The sequence below is a fragment of the Falco biarmicus genome, chromosome 16 (assembly GCF_023638135.1).
Source record: "Falco biarmicus isolate bFalBia1 chromosome 16, bFalBia1.pri, whole genome shotgun sequence".
In the NCBI taxonomy this organism is placed as follows: Eukaryota; Metazoa; Chordata; class Aves; order Falconiformes; family Falconidae; genus Falco; species Falco biarmicus.
Window position 1 is genome coordinate 4,132,225 of NC_079303.1, and position 19,246 is coordinate 4,151,470.

Here is a 19,246-nt window from a genome sequence, read left to right on the forward strand (position 1 = left end):
CCCTCCTGCTGGCCCCTGGCTCCTGTTTGCCCTCTCCCCTCCTCTGCTTGCCTCCCCACCTCCTCCTCCTCTCGTCTCCTCTGCTTGCCCCCTCACCCCATCCTGCTGGCCTTCTCTCCTCTGCTTGGCCCCCACCAGCCTACTGGCCCTCTGTTCTCCTCTGCTTGCCACCCCCTCCTGCTGGCCCTCTTCTCTCCTTGCCCCCACCCCCCCCCCCCCTTTGCTGCTCGCCCCTTTACCCCGCTCCTCTCTGCTCGCCCTCCTGCGCGGAGCAGTAGAGACAACGGTCCTCCCAGCCTCCTAGAGCGGCCAGGGCCGCCACCTTCCCACGACTCCTTGCGCGCTCCCGCCGTGCTCAGCGGCTTCCGGCGGCGGGGGTGGCGGGACGTGTGCCGGGCAGCGGCAGCAGCAGCCATGGCGTACCGCGGGCAGGGCCAGAAGGTGCAGAAGGTGATGGTGCAGCCCATCGTATCCTTCCTGTGGTGGGGGGCTCGTCTCGGAGCCGCGGGGAGGCCGGGCCGGCGGGGGCGGGGCAGGAGGGAAGGAGCTGGGCTGTGAGGCGCTGGTGGGCCGCGGGGGCCGCCCCCGGGGCCGTGGCGCCGGGGATTTCTTGCCGCGCTGTGTCCTTAACACCCCGCTCCAGAACCTTATTTTCCGCTACCTCCAGAACGTGAGTACCGTGGGGCGGGCGGGGGAGGGCTGCGGCCGGGGGAGGGGGCTGCGGCAGGGAGCGGGGGGCCCAGAGGTCGCAATTCGCCTTTTGAAGCCGGTTTCTGTTGAGCTGAACGAGTTGGTACCGCTCAGGTACGTGAGGAGAGCGGCTGGCTCCCAGGGCAGCGTTTCCTTCACTCCTTGAGGAATTACCTTCGTAACAGGCGTTGGTCTTGCAGGCCAGTGCACGGGGATATTTTTCGTGTGGTAATTTTAAAATCTGTGCTGTTATATGTTCATAGTGAACATGTGAAGTATTTACAAAATAGTATAATACCTTAAAATAGTATAATACCTTAAAACTGTGAGGACCTAACCAAAATCATGTGTGAGAATTAGCCCTGTGAGCGCTGCAGAGCTATAGTGGCTGTCGGTAGCGAGGATCACTTAATACGTAGGAGAAAATAAAATTTCTTGGAGTATTTACATTCCTGGTTTGCTCTCCTCCTCCACCATTTTGCAGAGGTCCAGGATCCAGGTGTGGCTTTACGAGCAGGTAAACATGCGGATAGAAGGCTGCATCATTGTGAGTATCACTATTTCCCTTTGTTACTCTTACGATTGTTTGAGGGTTTCTTTTTCAGATTCACAAAACTATTTCTTCCTGTCAAGAACTACCAGGGGTGGGGGTGGTCGCAATGGTTAATGCCTCTCCAATGAATAGTCTTAATTGCCCAGCCCACATCAGCACAGCTAATGATAGTTTATGTGGTTGTCGCTGAAGTTTAGATGTAGCTGAGAGGAGTCTGCCTGCCTTCGCTCACTGACTGCTTTTGTTGCTGATTTTTAGGGCTTTGATGAATATATGAACCTGGTGCTGGACGACGCAGAGGAGATTCACTCCAAAACAAAATCAAGGAAACAGCTGGGTATGTCCCTGTGTCTGTGTAACCTGAGTGATGCCTGAAAGCTGGTTGTGCGAGCCTTCCATGTAGCAATGCTGTAAAGCACAAAACATGTGAAAAGTGTTGAGTTTGAAGTGTTTTTTCCAGAAGAGTACTGGCAGAGTTTTTTCCAGAGCAGGTACTGGCCAGGTCTTGGCTCCTGCTGTTTCTTGAGCTGGTTGGTTGTGTTGAATGTGCAGGGGAAGGTGTCTCTGCCTGAGACACTTGCCAGTTTTTGTCTTTCAAGCGCGTGTCACAACATATGGACTGCACTGCGCTTTTTCTGTAGCCAGGGTGGTGGCAGGGGTCCAGTCAAGACTCCTCAGCTACATCTAATGTGGGGGCCCTGAGCAGTTCTAACACTTGCTGTGTCACCTCTGAGTCGAAGCCAGGAAGCACTTAAGTGGTGGTATTTAATAACCACCTGCTGATGAGGACATAAACAGCTGTCTGTGACAAGTGACATGTTTGGGCTCGTAGTGGAAACAGTGCTGCTCGAACACCGAGCACAGGAGCGGAGCATGTGTCTGATGCGTTGTAGCGTGAATTGTGAACGTGGGCAGCCATATGGGAAGGGGCTCAGCGCTACGGATAAAAACCTGGTCGGTTGTCATGTGGGCGACTTCGTGCCGTTGTGGAATGCTTTTTGAAAACACAAGGTTATCGTTAGAGTCTGGGATCTCTCTAATCCCCTATTTCCTTTCTCTTGTGTTGCAGGTCGGATCATGTTAAAAGGGGACAATATCACTCTTCTACAAAGTGTTTCTAACTAGGATTTGTTGTTCACTTAGAACAATGGCTACGGTGCTTCGGAGTGAATAAAGTGCTAGTGGGAACAGGACCGTCTTGTAGAGAGGAAGTTATGCGTAACCGGGATGACATGCAGAGTTGAAAACTGCACATTCCTTTGTGCAAGGTTGTTTGGGGTTTTTTTTGTAGTTTGAAACCATGCATGATATATTTCACAAATAAACATTTTTACATTAACTGTAAACATAAATCTGCTTGCTTTCAGTCTCATGCCCTTCTCTGAGTAGAACAAGGGGAGATAGGTATTCAGAGTGATTTTCACCGTGGATCTGTGCAGTCTGTGATAAATATCTGTGTGTTCTGGGATGCGTTAGGTGGGCAGGGCGGGCTCATTCAGGATACTGGAGTGACGTGCAGTCCTTGAGCTTGTGTGGTTCTCGTGAGGAACCTGGGGCTGTGGTATAGTAATCCAACATTTACCAGCTTTACTGGTAGGCGTGCTCGTACAATAACTTATCTTCAGCTCGGAGAAGCAGAGAGGGCAGTTGGTTTGGATTAAATCTCTTGCATCTTTGGGCAGTCTCTAGGTTAAACCATGGCACTGTGAAATAAGCTGGGATATCGGATGTATCAGTTGGGGGTTTATCATACTGGTTTCTTTTTATTATCTGTTTTAAGGATCTGGCTGTTCTATTCAAGTTTCCACAAGAGAGCCGATTTGCTTATCACATCAACAAAAGATAAGTTCCCTAGCTTACGTGGGGCTATCAGGCCCCTCTGCTGCTTTTCTCATGTAAAGAAAGAGAGAAAAAAAGAAAGGTTTTGGCTGTAATTGTAACTTGGAGACTAAGATTACCTGGATGGAAGAAAATGAATCTTGGTAGTCAGATTGCACTAGAAATCATTTAATAAGCATTCAGTATTTCAAAACTTAAAATTGTGTATCGCCTTAAGCGTGAAAATTTATGTTCAAGATGGAAGATTTCTCTGCCAGAAGGCTCATGTATTCTATCCTTTGAGGCAAGACCATCCAGTGTGCTTCCCCCATTCCAAGAGGTTGTACATCAGGAGTACTGTAGCAGACATTCATGGTAAGAAGCTTTTGAGAAACCACATGACCTACTACAGTGGCTAGAACAGCTCCAGCTGTACAGCCTGCTAACGGAGTTGGTGGGTTTTCTTATTTCTTATTTTCTTCTTATTTCACAAGCTGCAAAGTCCTTTCGACACAGTCAACAGAAATAACCCGCCGGTGTCACTTGGTAATAGAAGTCATCACCAGAAGCTAGCACATGGAATAAAATTGCATTGAAGAGGTCACCTGCATCTGCTTTCCATTTTATCCCCAGTTTACCAAGCAAGGCTTTTGGGGAAGGCAGAAAGGAATTGTCGGTAATGCAGGTGTTGCAGGAAGGGGTATTTATGATGCAGTGCTGTAAAGTTTACCTGCCTCTCTTCATTGCTGCAGACAGATCTTGAGACTCTAAAAATGCAGAGTCCCTTCCAATTTTGAAGTTGCTTTGAAGTCATCATTTCTCTTTCCAAGTGTGTGCAACTACTAATAGTGCGTATTTAGCCAAAGGTTATTTAATGGGATGTGTCACATCACGTTGCTCGGCCCTGGTTTATCCAGGGCCACTGAAATTAAACTGGCTTGGAGCCTGCCAAGGGTCTGTCCTCACGCTTTGCACATGGCTGGCAAGTGGCTGCTTTTTGAGAAGAGCTGGACATTAGGAGAAATAGCTCGTTCTTATCAGCAGGGCTGCCGCCAACTCCAAATTGTGCACTTCAAAACCATATAATGCCTCCTAAAGCTCCTCTGCTCTTTGATTTTATCAAATTAGCGCGAATGAACGTCAATATTCGAGTAGGTTGATGATGGGAGGAAGGAAGTCTAGGCTAATCAGCTCTGAAGCATCTCATGATAAGGTACCAAAATAGTCAGTAATTACGTGTGTGTGGGAGCTGCAGAAGAAAAGGAGAAGCACCCCAGCAGGAAGCCGTGAAAACTGCAGAAAGCCGGTAGGAGAGTCCAGGCATGTGTGATGTCCAGGAGGAAACACAGCCCCATTGTTTGAGGATTGCCTGGCAATGGAGCATTGTGGTCCCCGAACAGAGCTTCTAGGCATTACCAGCACATAGACGGGGCACAAAAACAATTCTGGTGCTGCCAGACTGGCTTCCCAAGTGGCACTTGTCTGTCCTCATGAAAACCACAGCACTGACTCATCCAAATACTTGCTGATTTTCTTTTTTTTTTTTTTTCTTTTTTTTTTTTTCTTTTTTTTTTTTTCTTTTTTTTTTGTTTAACCCCGAATCCTTCCAGCTTCCTGAGCGTTTCCAAGCTGCAGGCAGCGAGAAGGTAACGTCTCATGAGCCGCCTGAACCGCTCAGGGCCAGGATGAGACTCAAAACTGGCTGCAAAAGAGCGCGGCAGACAGAAGGGGGTGCTGCGGCCCCGGCCAGCTTCCCCTGCCCCTCCAGCAAAGTGTCACAAGCCTCCGCAGGAACAGAGAGTTCCCCAGCGTTCAAGCAGCTTTATTGGCTCCCAAACAACCTGGAAGAAAGCGAACTGGGCTGTCTGGTGTGGGGCTGCTCTCAAATGGTGCGGTGGCCGGACAGGGTGCTTGCATCTCCTGGGCACCGGCACCTTCCCCGGCTCCTCCACACCCTGGGGTGTCCCACTCCAGAAGGGAATGAGGAGTAGAAGGTTCTGGTTTTGGCTGAGCAAGAGGCAGTGAGGAGGAGCAAGGTAGAGTGAATGCTTGCAATTGGACTCTGTGTTTAGAAAACTCCCATCGCTTGGCTTTCTGCTGCCTTGAAGCCTGTTGTGTTTGCTTTTGTGAATTGTACTTTTCCATAACGTGCAAATTCCTTTCCCTCCAGTGCGGGGGTGGAGGGGAGAGCGGGGAGGCGTGTAAAGGCTCCTTTTGAAGAAGATGCCTTGAGGTGGCGTTATTAGGAGTGCCCCAGCGTGCTGGATTATTGCAGTGGGATGTCATGTTGCGGTGCAAATACCACGCTGCAGTGTTCACACATCTCTAGGAAACAAAGTGCCTATGGTGGGGTTTGCCAGAGAAAGTTTTCTTACTGCTGCTAGCTGTGTCACAACCAAAAATAGAGCTGACCATAGTTTTAGGTACCGTCTCACTGTACCTGAATTCCTGTTTTGTAGAAATAGAGCTCAGTTTTTCTCAAAAAGCGAGCGACTGAGACCTGCTTCTGCACTAATGATGGCACGGGTTGCATAAGACAGAGCTCTCTACCATGCGGCGCTTCAGTTTGAGACCATTGCGCTGATTGTGGCAGGCAGATGAGAGCCCTCGGATCCAGATGGGGCTCTGCAGTGTTTGATTTTTTTTTTATTATTTTTTTTTAAACTGTTAGCACCTTTAACAGCACTGGAAGGTGCTTTGAGTAAATATTTGTCCTTTTTCTTTGCCTGTGGCTTTGAGGTTCTGGGAAAAATGCTGCCTTTCTTCTCTTTCGCACTTGGGAATTGCTTGCCCTGGCCCAGCCCAGTCCTTTTGCAGGATGAGACTCTGTGCTTGTGAAAGAGCCCCCTGAGGAGGGAGGCAGAGTGGTCCTGCCTTTCCAGAAGGGATGAGTTTCTCTGTAGTTCTTCGGTGGGAAGCAATGATTTGTAGGATGATTTTATATACACTTAAACCTAAATCTCTGAGCCAGCCAGCTGCCTGCAGGTTGGTGTCCTTCCTGGCTCTTGAAAGGTGTCGTTGCACTTTTGCTCAGTGTGTGGGATGCAGTGGGCTCTGTTCCTGGGCAGGGCACGGGGCTGCCTCGGCAGGAGCGCCACAGGACAGGAGCAGACGCTTGTGTAGCCGGTGGCTGCTCGCGGAGCTTCAGCATTTACTGTCTTTTCAGGCCTGTAACCTTCTGAGTGTCTGTAAAATAAGTACATGGGGAGGTGGAATGTGTAGCTGTGTGGGCTGTACCAAGGGGAAAACCACCTTTCCCTCCACTGCGTCCTGCGGCTATCCTTGATCCCACAGAGCTCCCTTCTCCTGAAGCCACGCCACCTCGTGCTTTAATGCACGTTATCTGGGAACTTATTTCAAGTGCTGGTATGTTTTAAGGATTGTGTGCCTAAAAATAATAGTATCAAAGAGACAACAGTGGAAGGTCAAGGACTCGAACAGCTTAGAAGCTGTCCCCTTAGGGCAGCATCTGAATATGGAAAACTTGTGTGGAGGGTAGAGGCAGGAGCTGGGGGAGAGCAGCCTTGAAGCACTGTAATGCTTTCCTAAATTCCCTGCCTGTTCTTGTTCCAGTCCCGCATGGGGATGGAACTGTTTGGGACTGGTTTATGGCATTTTTCTCCGTGGGCAATAAAACCCATCCCCTCCTTGGCTGAAGGCGGGGTTGGTACCCATCACAAGCAGATTGGATGCCGTGGGGAGAGGACTTTGCTGGGCAGCCATTTTGCCCTTCTTCCCCCAAAGTCCTTGCAGAAGGGCTCTCATCGCACACAATGCCAAAAACTGGCTCCAGCAGGTTTTGTTTGTGGCAGTACCCTCCTTTGGCAGCCCACACACAAGGTGCCCAGCATGGCTGCCCCCCCGTCGTGCCTTTTCACAGTCATACTCACCAGGGGCATCATTACTATTGTTTGTAACATCTCTTGGAAAAATGAGTCATGGGCATTTTGCCTGCCCTCAGCAGGGAAACTCTGCCACATTAGCAGCAGCAACGCCCGCCCCCCCGCGCTGCTGCCTCGCATACCAGCAGGCCCCTTCCCTTCGTGCAAGGAGCTGGACTTGCTGCGCTGAAGTTGGTCGATGTTACTGCTTTTCTTGCCAGCAGTAACCTGGGCTTCGGGGGACGGAGGTGTTCCCTGATTCCCCATGCACAAAAGCCTGGAAGTTGTTCAGCCCAAGGTGTTGTAGCAAACTCCATCACCCAAAGCACGACCCTGTTCCCGTAGGTGCTCTTCCCTCCCGTGCCTTGAGCTGCAATATTTAAGCTCGATTTTCCTGCACTTGTCTTTGGGCTGTTTCTACCCAGCCCCAGTGTCATGGTGGATGATGTTTCCTGGGCTTCTCCCGCAATGATACCAGTTTGTCTGCAGTGGAGGTAGAGATTGTTACCTACAGCTCTGCTCCATGGGTCAGGCTGTCATCTAACTGCAGGATTTGGGGTATAGATGTGGTAAAACAAAGCCAAGAGACAGCTTCAGGTTTGAGCTGTGTATGTTACTCACGTGCGAGTATTTATTAAGACCCAGGACACTGGGGTCCTGTTTGCGTTTCGCCTGTCTCACCAGAAAAGGTGTTTGAGGTCAGGTTGGCAGAAAGGTTTCCCTTACTGCAAGGACCAGAGCTTCAAAAGCAGGCTGAGTTTTCCTGAGGGTCCAGCCCTGATTGTGGCTGCTGCTTTTCAGAATTTTGCCTTATCTGCTATTCTTCCAGTCCCTTGTCTGCGAAATAGAAGCAATATCTAATAGTCCCCTGGGGGGTGATGGCTGATGGAGTGGTGTGATGTCCTCAGTTGAGTGGAACAGCGCTGTGCACTGGCCTGCTGTCTCTGTGGCTCTCCTGCTGCCAGGCAATCTGGTTTGTAAATAAATCTGAGTTTTCCAGGCACACTTCTCTCCTTCCCTGTGCTCCCTGTTGGGTGGGTTAAGAGTTAAGGAGACAATTCAGGTCATTGTTTCTTTCCCTTGTAAACTGAGCTAGAAGTAGGCGAGGTCCAGCTGATGAGGGATCTTAAAGTGTTGCCGGACCTCAGTTGCATTTTGTACATTAAGATGCTATAAAATAGAGGGGAATTTGGACCAGCCGCCATACCCCAAGCGTTTGACCCAGACACCAGGGTCCCCCTCCTACACCAGGACATGCAGCGCAGCGTGCCTGCCCGAGGTTTGTGCCACCAGGTACCTGCCCCTCGAGTGTTTGTCACCCTGCAGAGCACAAGCAGCCCCCAGCTGCTCTGGGGGCCCCCTCCGCCTTGCCATGTGCAGGTGTTGGGGGGACAGGAGGGCAGCGCCAACGGGAGCCACGCTTTGGTGGAGATGGGCTATCGAGTTAGCAGTACGGCAGGTACCAGCATCCGCCCTTGAAAAGGCTTTGTTCTCAGCTGGGGCACATCAGACCGTGTTGCACCACTGCCTCCTCCCCGATGTACAGTGTTTTGGAGCCCATCCCTTTATCGTAGATCAACAACAGAGCCAATATTCATATCGAGGAAGTGAGATAATATCAGAGCCCAAGGTGGGCTCTGAAATGGGTGCATGAGACATGCACAAGTTTTGGGGGGAGAGGGAAAGATGGGCTGCGGTAGGAGCTCTTTATCTGAGAGGAAATTGCACTATTCAAGGGGGAGAGAGCGTGTGCGTGTGTGTCTGTGTGTGTGTGCGTGCACATTTGAGTAAATAACGCCTGCCAGGAGCATGAAAGAGCCCCCAGAGCAGGACAGGCTGGCTGCCAGCTCCTGCCAGCACCTGGGGTCGGGCTGGCACGTTGCAAAGCCAGGCTGATCTGTGTGCACCCAGGCAGAGGTTGGTCTGGCCGTGATGGGGAGCTGGCCACTGCCACTTCCCCAGGCTGTAAGCTGGAGAGGATGAGAGCAAGTTCCCACGAGACCCAGGGATCACGGCAGGAGCAGCCAAGGCAGCATCAGAGCTCCCAGAGCCACAGGTGCAGTCCCCAAGGGATGGGTACCCTTGGTACCTGGCATGCTTGGCTTCTGCAGGCTGCAGCCGGGTCCCTCGAGGGAGTAAATGTCCCCTTGCTCCACAGCGGAGATGCGAGGCCCCGGGGGGAGCAGAGGGATTTGGTTAGAGGCAGGCAGTGTTGCAGTGCCGAGATCCAGTGTCCCTTGTCACACCTTACGTGTTTTTCCCAAACAGCTTCTATTGATCATCAAACAACCCCCTTGGTGCTTTTTCCAGAAATTAATCTTAGAGGCATTTGAGAGGCAAGGTCTACCTTCATCTTCTGATTAGAAGTAGTGGGAATTCCCAGGATTAAAACCTAAACAAACAAGCCCAGGTTGAATGTATATCTTTATTAGCTGCAGTTGCTTCGGAAAACCCAAACTCTGTTATTTGTTCTTGTGAAGCCGAGCTTGGTCTGGGGCTACCAGCAGCCTGGGCTGGGCTTTTCCCACTCCGAGGGTGACAAGGCCACGGGATCAGCTGGGGCCCAGGCAGCACCAAGGTGCGTTTGGGCAGCGGGGAAAGATGCTCGGTGGGAGCTGATCTGAGCCCAGCCTTTGTGCAGCCTCTGGCAAGAGGGCTTCGGTCCAGGGAGCAGGGGGGCCGAGCTGTACAAGCCAGCTCTTCCAGCTTGTCTGGGACCTCTCTGCAGGTTATCCGGGAGGGTGGTCAGATCCCTGCAGAGGGGGGCTCCGCTGAGTCTGAGCCCGGCTCCCTGCGTGGTGGGGGGGCATGGTAGTGAAGCCGTCCCAGGCTGATTGAGTTTCTGCAGGGTGGGCATCCCCTTTCCCCAGCTGAGTTGCCAACGCTGCTTTTCCCAGCCCCAGCCGCCTCCCGGGGCTCAGCCTGGGCTCCCTGGATGAGTTACTCCCTTCCCCAGCTGTTGTGAGCAGCCTCATGCCCAAGGCGTGTCTCTGGGGACAGCATATCTCTTTCCTGCTCCAGCAATCTCCCAGCCCACCTCTGGCACCGCCTGATGTGCGGGCAGCGGCAGGCTCCCGGGCCTCAGCTGTGGGCTGGAGATGGCTCCTGTTCCTTCCCCATCCCCCAGCTTTTGCATAGCACCCAGATTTATTTTTACATAGGAAGGAGTTATGCAAATAACAGTCCTGGACATGAGGTGCTGCACAAACTGTGAAGGGAGGACCCAGGGCTGCCTCGTCCTTTCCCAAGTCCCTTGGATGGTACCAAGTACCTTTTCCTTGGCACTGATGGAGAAATCGGGCTTTGCAGCAGAAAACAGCAAACACCCCTTGCTCTGTGTGCCTGTGGGATGGTGGTCTTTAGGGAATGTTGTGTGATGAGAGGAGGCAGCAAAAACCTAGGGACGTTGCTAGGTGGCCGTGGTATAGCTCCTGTGGGTTCAGAGAGGGGAGCACCAGCAAATGCCACTGGGAAGGCAGCGGGGCCACAGCCCTGGCTGGTGTGGCTGGAGCCTGGGCACCTCCCGGGCTGGGAGCCAGCAGCACTGCGGTGGCTTCTGGCAGCAGATGGGGTTTTGGCTCATATAGATAAATACTGAGTGGGGTTTTTCCCCCTGACGCAGGTTTGCTGGGCTCCACAGGGATGGAGCGAGCAACCTCAGCCCCTCCAGGGTGAACCCTCCCTGCTGTTGCCCCATCTCCGTGGGGCGTGGGGGCTTCTCTGCCTGCTCCCTGCGCGGATGGGTGGTCCTGGTGCCTGTGCCCGTGCTGTGCTGGGCCGTGCCCTGGCCTGCACGGGCACAGGCGGGCTGCAGTGCGCCGTGCCTTTTTAGGAAGGGTGGTGGGGAGGGGGTGGGGAAGGAAACATGCCTGCCTCGTTATTTAGTGTCCCACACACGGAGCTTGCCTGGCCCTCGGGAAGCCGCCATCCACTGCACGGCTGGGATCTGCAGCGAAAGCAAACAATGGGATCCCCAGAGACAACAATGCCCCATTGTCCTTTGAAGCCATAACAATGAAACAATAGACCACAGTCTGCTCCCTTTATTCCCAGGCACGCCCCCCCGCAGCCCCCATCCTGTGGCCCCGGGGCCGTCTGCGTTCGGGGGCGCATGCCGTCCCCGAGGACCCGCCGCTGCTGCTTGCTGTCCCCCCGTCCTGCTCGCACAGCTCCCATCCCTTGCTCACGGGGTGAGTCTTTGGGGGTCCCTGTGGCCTCCCCATCCGCCGCGTGGGTTGTCCCTGAGAGGAGAAGGAGGTGGCTTCTAGCAGGCTTTGATCCTTGGGGTTTCATCAGTGGGAGGGATGGAAAAGTCCTGTTAGGTCACGCGGTCTGTGCCCTGGAGAACAGTGGGGGCTTTGTTGTCTCCAGGGATGGCCACTTGTCAGCTCTCTGTGCCGTCACGGCACTCCCTGAAGGTTTCCTGTATCCTTCTCCTTGTGAGGTTAGAAACAACCCCAGCGGCTGCGCCTACCCTGGTCGCTGCAGACGCCCCCAAATGCTCCGCAGGACCATGGGCCTGGGGAGGAGGCAGGAGGGGATGGGGTGCAAACAGTCCCCACCGTCCAGCAGGAGCTGGGGCATCTCAGGAGCCTTTGAGCTGCTTTCTAGATGCCTCTGCTCTCTTCCCTCTGTCTCCTGGCTACATTCAGCCATCTCCAAGGATCAAGCCCTCAGCTGCTCCCATGTGCATCCCAGAAGCTGCTGTGGGCTGTCTTGGAGCAGAGAGGTAAATCCCTTCCCCACTTTGCCAGATGGGCTGCAGCAGCTCTGGGCACTGGTGGCTGGCAGGGTGGGAGGTGGGTGCCCACCCTGCAGCCCCGAGGGTCCCTCTTGGAGGGCACCCAGTCACCGTGCAGCGTTGGGGAGATGCTGGGGGGGCACTGAGCAGTGGGAGCGCTGCTGCGAGGCAGCTTTGGTGTTTCCTGTCATTGAATGCTCTCCTCATCCCTTCACTGGCTCCCAAAAAACCAGGGATAGGGGAGAGCCATGGTTTTGTTAACCAGGGACCACCAATGCCAGGGGCAGGACTGCTTGGCCGGGCTCAGATCCGGTGTGGATAAGGGTTTGGATCCCTGTCCTGGCTCTGGGAGTCAGAGCTGGACCTGGGCACCTCTCCGTGCCTCCGCTTCCCCAGCTGCGCGCGGGGCTGCACTGCCCGGCCACCATCGCGTCTGCGTCAGCATCCTCAGCTCATCTGCTCATCAAGGTGGCAGCGAGTTGGGGTCCGATTTGTGCTTTTCCCAGTGCTCATTTGTCATGGGGGGAAATGGGAACCTGCTGCCAGTTTTGGGGACCCTGGTGTCCCCAAAGGCCACTGCCAGCCTCCTCCTGCACCCCATGGGAGCTCCCGGAGGCCCCCTGGTTACCTATGGGCAAACAAACCCACCTGAATAGGTAATGAATGGAGGAGAGAAAAGAGCCCGGAGTACATTGTGTTTCCAGTGGGCCGGGAACAATTGCTAAATACAAATCACACAGAGAAAAGGGAGAGAGAGAGAAAGACAAAAGAAAGAACCCCAACACAAAGGAGAGGAATGAAATGGTAAGTAAAGTCAAACAAAAAGGAGCCGGGCTGAGACAAAAGAAGGGAACAATATCCCCGAGGCAATAGGCTCCTGAACAATGGGGACAGTGACAGCGGCACAAAGGCACACTGTTTGCAAGTAGACGTTATCTCACACAGCCACTGGCAGGCCTGGCCCTGGCGCTTCTATTTTCAGGGATGCTTTTGTGCTGCGCTGAACAATATTCCTTGCATGGCTGCAGATAGAGAGATGAGGGGGGTTTGGTTCTTTTTTTTTTTTTTTTTTTTTTTTTTTTTTTTTTCCTTCCCGGTGCCAGCTCTGTAATAAAAACAGGTTCAGCCCTTCGGAGAGCGGGGCACAGCGAGGGGGTGGGTGGGCAGAGCCGGCTGAGCCGACCCACTGGTGCCAGGGATGATGCAGCTTCACTGGTGGATGAGCATCGGCAGATGCCAACTCCGGGGGGGGGGCCAGGTGAGGACCCTGCATGACTGTGGCAGGGCCAGCACCCCGGTATGAGTGGGGTGGCTCTGGGGTGGTGTGTTTTATGACTCACGTCCAGGGCTTATCAGCCCCGAGCTTTGCATTTGGCCAGCTGCACTTGGGAGGCCTGAAATCAGAACCGGGCAGACCAGAAAGATGGCTTTTCCCAGCTGCTTTTGTTTCAGGCACTTCAGTGTTTAACCTCTGAAGTGTGGCAGGCAGGGACAGAGGTGCCCGCTGGGCTGAGACCCCGCCGGGTGCTGCCACCGCGGCTCCCCAGCATCCCTCCGCACCCATCCCCTGCACTGTGGCCCTGGGTGCGACACCCAGCCCCAGCGAGATGAGGCAATGGCACAAGCTGGAAAGGTTAATCTGCAGGTCACGGCTCTGCCACGCTCAGACATGAGCCACCCTGGGTGAGAATGTCCCTGAGAGCCACGCTGAGTTAGGATGTCCCTGAGAGCCACCCTGGGTGAGGATGTCCCCGAGAGCCACGCTGGGTGAGGATGTCCCCGAGAGCCACCCTGGGTGAGGATGTCCCCGAGAGCCACCCTGGGTGAGGATGTCCCTGAGAGCCACCCTGGGTGAGGATGTCCCCGAGAGCCACGCTGAGTGAGGATGTCCCTGAGAGCCACCCTGGGTGAGGATGTCCCTGAGAGCCACCCTGGGTGAGGATGTCCCCGAGAGCCACGCTGAGTGAGGATGTCCCTGAGAGCCACCCTGGGTGAGGATGTCCCTGAGAGCCACCCTGGGTGAGGATGTCCCCGAGAGCCACCCTGGGTGAGGATGTCCCCGAGAGCCACGCTGGGTGAGGATGTCCCTGAGAGCCACCCTGGGTGAGGATGTCCCCGAGAGCCACCCTGGGTGAGGATGTCCCCGAGAGCCACCCTGGGTGAGGATGTCCCTGAGAGCCACCCTGGGTGAGGATGTCCCTGAGAGCCACCCTGGGTGAGGATGTCCCCGAGAGCCACCCTGGGTGAGGATGTCCCCGAGAGCCACGCTGAGTGAGGATGTCCCTGAGAGCCACCCTGGGTGAGGATGTCCCCGAGAGCCACCCTGGGTGAGGATGTCCCTGAGAGCCACCCTGGGTGAGGATGTCCCTGAGGGATCCACCTCTTCTGCCAACCACCAAGCTCAGGTTTTGCACCACCTGGAGCCCCAGGAAAGGGTGGGCAGGCAGCTCCCCTCTTCCCTTGTTGTACTGGGGCTGGCAGGAGCTGGGTGGGCACTGCCACGGCTGACGGGGCTGGGGCAGGACAGGGCTCTGCTTGTGCAGTTTGTCAGCCCGTTGCTGTCCCCAGCATCCCGGATCCTCAGCTGGTTCAATCAGCAGCCCCTTGGGATGTGCCGTGGGAGCCAGTGCGTGGCTGCTCCCATCAGATAGGCTTTCCCAGCCTGCGATGGAGAGCTTGCTTGCTGTGCCCGCAGTGGTTTGTGGGTTTCAGTGGAGCTGGTACAGGTTTTGTCCAGTTCTCACCTGGAAACACCTCCTTCAGGGCCTTCCTGGCTGTCTCATGATGTTTGGTCCTGCCTGGTAATGGGCTGGCGAAGCCGGGGTCACGCTAATGCACTTACACACCGGCACGTTGAACAACAGCGTGGGGTTGTTATTGCAGGGCATGTTATCAAAGCACCCTGTCTGTAGCACCCAGGCACTTTCTGATCCAGCTGGATCCATCCGTTTGGGCAGGGAGTGATGTTCCCACAAGGCACCCATCCCTTCCTGGAGCTCTGGGTGTGCTTGTGCCCTTTTCCCCTCTGGTCCTGCACTCGGAAAGGTATCCCTCCTCCGCCACCTTACCACAAGCTGCCACAAACTGTGGGGACATCACCCCGTTACCGTAAGTGACTTGGGAAAGGAGAAATCAGGGTGTTGTGAAGGCAAGAGTCAAAGACTCCCCGTATCGGTGCCAATCTCCTGAGGCACCCGGTTCTAGCAGATGGGTTTAGCTCTCACTTGAAAAGCTGCATTTTCTGATATTGATCACGCTCTCTGAGGGTACATCCTGTTGCTAAGTTTGGCTGCTTCCTCCGTTCAACAGCTGTTGTGCAGCCACAGCTGCTTTAAAGCTGCGCGGCGGGGATGCTGTGCGTCGGGTGGAGGCGGGGTGGGGGTGGTTTGGGGTGTGTAAAAATGGACCCCACGTTTTCGTTTGACCGTGGTGAGCCAGAGCGATGTGACATCTCAGAGGTGCTGCAAGTGAGCAGGGTTGTGTCCTGCCCTTTCCTGCCAGGCCAGTGGGTCACAATGTGACCAGAAACCAAGGACACAGTGCTGGGGTGGGGGGCGGAATATTTGGGGTGATAAATCAAAGCGAAGTGGCAGCGTCTTACATTGAAGTTGTTCTCAGGAAAACGGTTCCCTAATCCTGACTGCCCGGTATCTGATTTTGCGGTTGTATTTGCACACGTGCTCTAAGCTGGGTCTCAAGATGCAACGCAAGCGCGGGAACAGCCATTCTCCCCCCGTTAAAGCCCTTGTGTGCTCTGTGGCTCTGAGCAGGGGCTCAGCCAGGCCAAACCCTTGGTGAGTCCCTATTTCCAAAGGGGGCATCGGCCTTGCTGTGCGCTGAGCACTGGCAAAATTGCCGACCCCAGGGACTTTAACCAGCTCTGTCCTCCCCAGGGCAGCAGCCCTGCCCTCGCACCCGCACCCCTCACGCTGGTGCTGGGTCACCGGTTCCCCCGGGGCTCTGCCATGCTGGGGAGTCACCAGCCTCTGCATTGAAAATCCCAGGAGGCAGGATGATGCTCTTTGGTCTTCTTGGGAGAGGCGAGCGCAGCTGCCCACTCCTTGCTCCGGGCAGCCCTTCCCAACCATCACCCAGCCCTCCAGGCTGGGGCTGGGACGTGTTGCCTCTGCTCATCCTCTGCCTGCCTTGCCTGTGTCAGGATTTTCCCTCTTCTCCCAAGCCTGGTGGGCAAAACCAAGCCTGGCTCTTTCTGATATAATTTTGTGAAGCTGGAGCTCTTTGCTGCAATTAACTGGTCTTTAAACCCTCGCTAACCCTAACATCCTAATGACAATAATAATGATGCTCAACACGTCTTGCAGTGCCACGCATCTAACGATTACACTCACTAATTAATTAAGCCCCGACCTCCCCCCCCACTACTTTCTTCACTGAAGAGAAGAAATTGCTAAGAGTCTCTTAAGAAAGGACATAAAGGCAGGGAAATCCAGGCACCAAAACAAGACAAATGGGGATTTGAAGACAATCCGGGGCGGGCCCATGTGACCCGAGGAGTGGACCAGGCAGGAGAAAGGATAAAAATGCCAAGCACAGAGCGGCCAGAGAAAACAACCGCCAGCTTAAAAACCCGGGGAAAGAAAAGCACCAAGATGAAGGGAGTGACAAAGAATCAAAGGGAAGAGAACCCAAAGGCGTCGGAACAAAGGACAAGCTGGAACAAAGGACCAAAGAGGGGAGAACAAAAGCACTAAATAGAAAACAAAGGCAGGGGACAAGAAAAGCCCCTCTGTCGGGGCTGAGCTGGAGGGTCCCGGCCCGGTGGGCGGTGGGTGGCACGGGCGGTGCTGCGGGTCCCTGCTGGAGCCCGGCTGGCGGAGGGCGCCGGAGCCTGGGAGCAGAGGCCCCGAGAGCCCAGTTATGTCTTTGAATTGGAGGCGCTGGGCTCGGCCCCCCAGTGCCGTGACGTCTCAGGCGCTGCGTGGAGGTCGGCAGCAGCCCGGGGATGCAGCTTTGCTCCCGCGCTGCGCTCCGGCCATGGCCCCCTCCAGTCCTGCTGTGTGGTCCGGCCATCCCTCCCTCCCCACGCGTCTCTCCGGCTCAGCCTGCTCAGCATCACCCCTCCACACTCCCCTCCCTGCGCTCCCCGCTGCAGACGCCCCGGCGCAGCCCCCTGCCCCGTCTGCCGCCCCAGCCCTGCGGCGTGGGGACGGCTGGGGATGCTCTGGGGACGCTGCCAGGCTGGCTGCATCCTCCCCACCCTGTGGCTTTCCCTTAGGAGAGGAGCCTTTGGCTGGTGCTGCGTGTGTGGCTGGCCTGGGCCAGGGATGTGCTCCGGGGAGGACGATTCGCAGCGCCTGGGTTAAAAACAACGGCGGCATTCAGGTTGGGAATAGGGAGTTGCAGAGATGCGATGCCACTTTGTTTCCTCTCCCCGTCGAATCCCTGTTTCGAGCTGGAAGTCCCTGGCAGTGTTGCTGGCACACACGGGTCCAGCTGTGTTACGCGTGCTGCCTTGTGGGGGGATGCGGTGGGTCCCCCCAGGGCTGGCCAGCTGGTGTGGGGTGAGGATGGTGACAGTGGCCGGTGTGGGGTGAAGATGGTGACAGTGGCTGGGAGCCCGGCTGGAGCTGGGGTGCTGGCAGCTGCAGCAGGCGTTCCGCTCTGCCTGGGGTGCTTTGGCTGCTTGTAGCTGTGATGGTTTTGGAAGCAGCAGGTGATTTCAGTGTCTTTCGGAGGTGCCAATCTGGCAGGCTCTCAGGCAGCTGGAGAGCCAGGGGCTTTCTGAAAATCCCCCTTCCAGACCCAAAATGTGGCCCTGGTCCTGGCTCTCTTCTCCATCACCTGCCCTGGACGCACACCTTCTCTGTGAGGCAGGTGGTGGCATCTCCTCCGTGCCCTGCCTGCAGGCAGTGCTGGCCAAAGCCACCCTCCTCCGCTGGCACGTGGCCCTTGGTAGATGCTGACGGCTGGGTGGGGAGGGGGCCAGGGCAGTGGGATGCAGGATTTTCTCATGGTGCCCCAATACTTGCAGCCGCAGCATCGCGTGCTGTGCCTGACACAGGCAGCGTTTTCATAGAATCATTTAGGTTGGAAAAGACCTTTAAGATCAGTAAGTCCCACTTTTAACCTAACACCTTGTAAGCATTTTGGAAAAGCACGCTTTGGTCATTTCTAAATGTTCTACTCGGGTGTTTCTGCTCATGCACCAGCTGGAGCTCACCTTTGATTTCAGCCCATGCCACCCCAGCTCTGCTTTCCTGCAGGATCAGTATTTGCTCAATTTTACTTTGCTTTTCAGGCGAGCTCTCTGAGCGTTGGCTAAGGACAGAGCTGCTCCGAGTGCGCTCCCCATAGAGCAATCCTGGAACATCTTGGTTTTATTATGCCCAGATTAGAGCCTGTTAGGCTGTGGGCGGACTTGCTTGCACAGCCCCAGCTCCCTGCAGTTGCTGGGCACTGCCAGCGCCAGGGAGGAAGGCAGCACAGAGCTCCCAGCCGCTGAAATTTATCCCAGCCAGGATAAATTGTGGATTTTGGGTGGAAAGAATTGGTAGGTTAATTCCTGGAGCTCACCCCACCGCCCTGCTAGGAGCCCACAAGGGCAGGCGCCGAGCGAGGAGCAGAGGGAGAAGCTGTCAGCCTGGGGGGGGCTTTGGGACGTGATGCTTTCACAGTGATCGTCCCCCAGCGTGCGTGGCCCAGCCACGTTCCCACCCTGAGCCCCAAAACCAAGGGGGGGTGGGCAGGGGGGGACCATGGCAGCTCCAGCGGGGATGCAGATGCAGGGAAAGGCAGCACCTGGGAGGCACAGAACGGGTACAGGACCACTGTGACAAGCTGCCCATCACCTGGGGATACGGAGGGCTGGGTGAGCCAGGTGGCTGGTGGAATCCCTCAGCCCTATGGACTGTGAGCGTTGGACACAGTGGGGTGAACTGAGGACAGCCCCAGAGCTGCCGCGGTTCCAGAGGGTTTGAGCTTCTCGTTAGCATTGTCGTATCAGCTTGGGTTTAATGGGCTGCAGATGTCTGTCTGTCTGCCCCTGCGAGGCCACAGCGTGTGCGACTGGTGCGGCACCGTGAGCCAGTTCTCACCGAGCAGGGGCACGGTGCTGGCCTCGCTGGGATGCGTCCAGCCTTGGAGCCTCCTGGCCAGGGGCTTGTCGCTGGATCTGTTGGGTTGCAAGGGATCCTTTTTGGGTCCCTCTGCTCGCTCTGCCAGCCGGCACAGCTCCTCCTTTCTGAGGAGAGCAGCCCGCTGCCCGGCAGCCCTGCAGGGCTGGCAGATGGGACACTGGGGGGACTGCCTCATCCCGTATGCATGGGGTTGTCACAGGATGCAAGAGGCAGGAGCTGGAGATTTGGCCCCCCATCATCTCCCCAGTCCATGGCTGGCCAAGGCTCCCGAGCTGCTCCCTGGCTGCCCTCCTTCTCCTGGCCCCACTTGTGCTGCTGCTCACCTGAAGCCTTGGGGCTGCTTCTTTGGGGGCTCCCCGTCCCCAGGGCCACTGCAAGGATAACACACAAAAAAACCCAGTTGGGGTTTTTTTTGTGAGGTGGTGGTGTTTGTGAGATGCCCCGCGGTACCCTGTGAGCTGGGAAG

The 19,246-nt window shown here is 55.4% G+C and overlaps 1 protein-coding gene across 1 annotated transcript; it reads left to right on the plus strand.

The window, feature by feature from the left end:
* Positions 1-323: 323 nt before the first annotated feature.
* Positions 324-2,595, plus strand: SNRPE (small nuclear ribonucleoprotein polypeptide E). Its single transcript, XM_056361347.1, has 5 exons — positions 324-468; positions 644-670; positions 1,175-1,237; positions 1,502-1,580; positions 2,313-2,595. The coding sequence occupies exons 1-5, from the start codon at positions 415-417 to the stop codon at positions 2,366-2,368; spliced, it is 279 nt and encodes a 92-aa protein (XP_056217322.1). The 5' UTR covers positions 324-414; the 3' UTR covers positions 2,369-2,595.
* The last annotated feature ends 16,651 nt before the right edge of the window (positions 2,596-19,246 follow it).

Bases quoted from the DNA above. Each gene is read 5' to 3' on its own strand.
- SNRPE (XM_056361347.1), top strand. From the start codon at position 415: ATGGCGTACCGCGGGCAGGGCCAGAAGGTGCAGAAGGTGATGGTGCAG. The intron at 671-1,174 runs GTGAGTACCGTG...ACCATTTTGCAG, and splicing joins TTTTCCGCTACCTCCAGAAC to AGGTCCAGGATCCAGGTGTG. The intron at 1,238-1,501 runs GTGAGTATCACT...GCTGATTTTTAG, and splicing joins GGATAGAAGGCTGCATCATT to GGCTTTGATGAATATATGAA.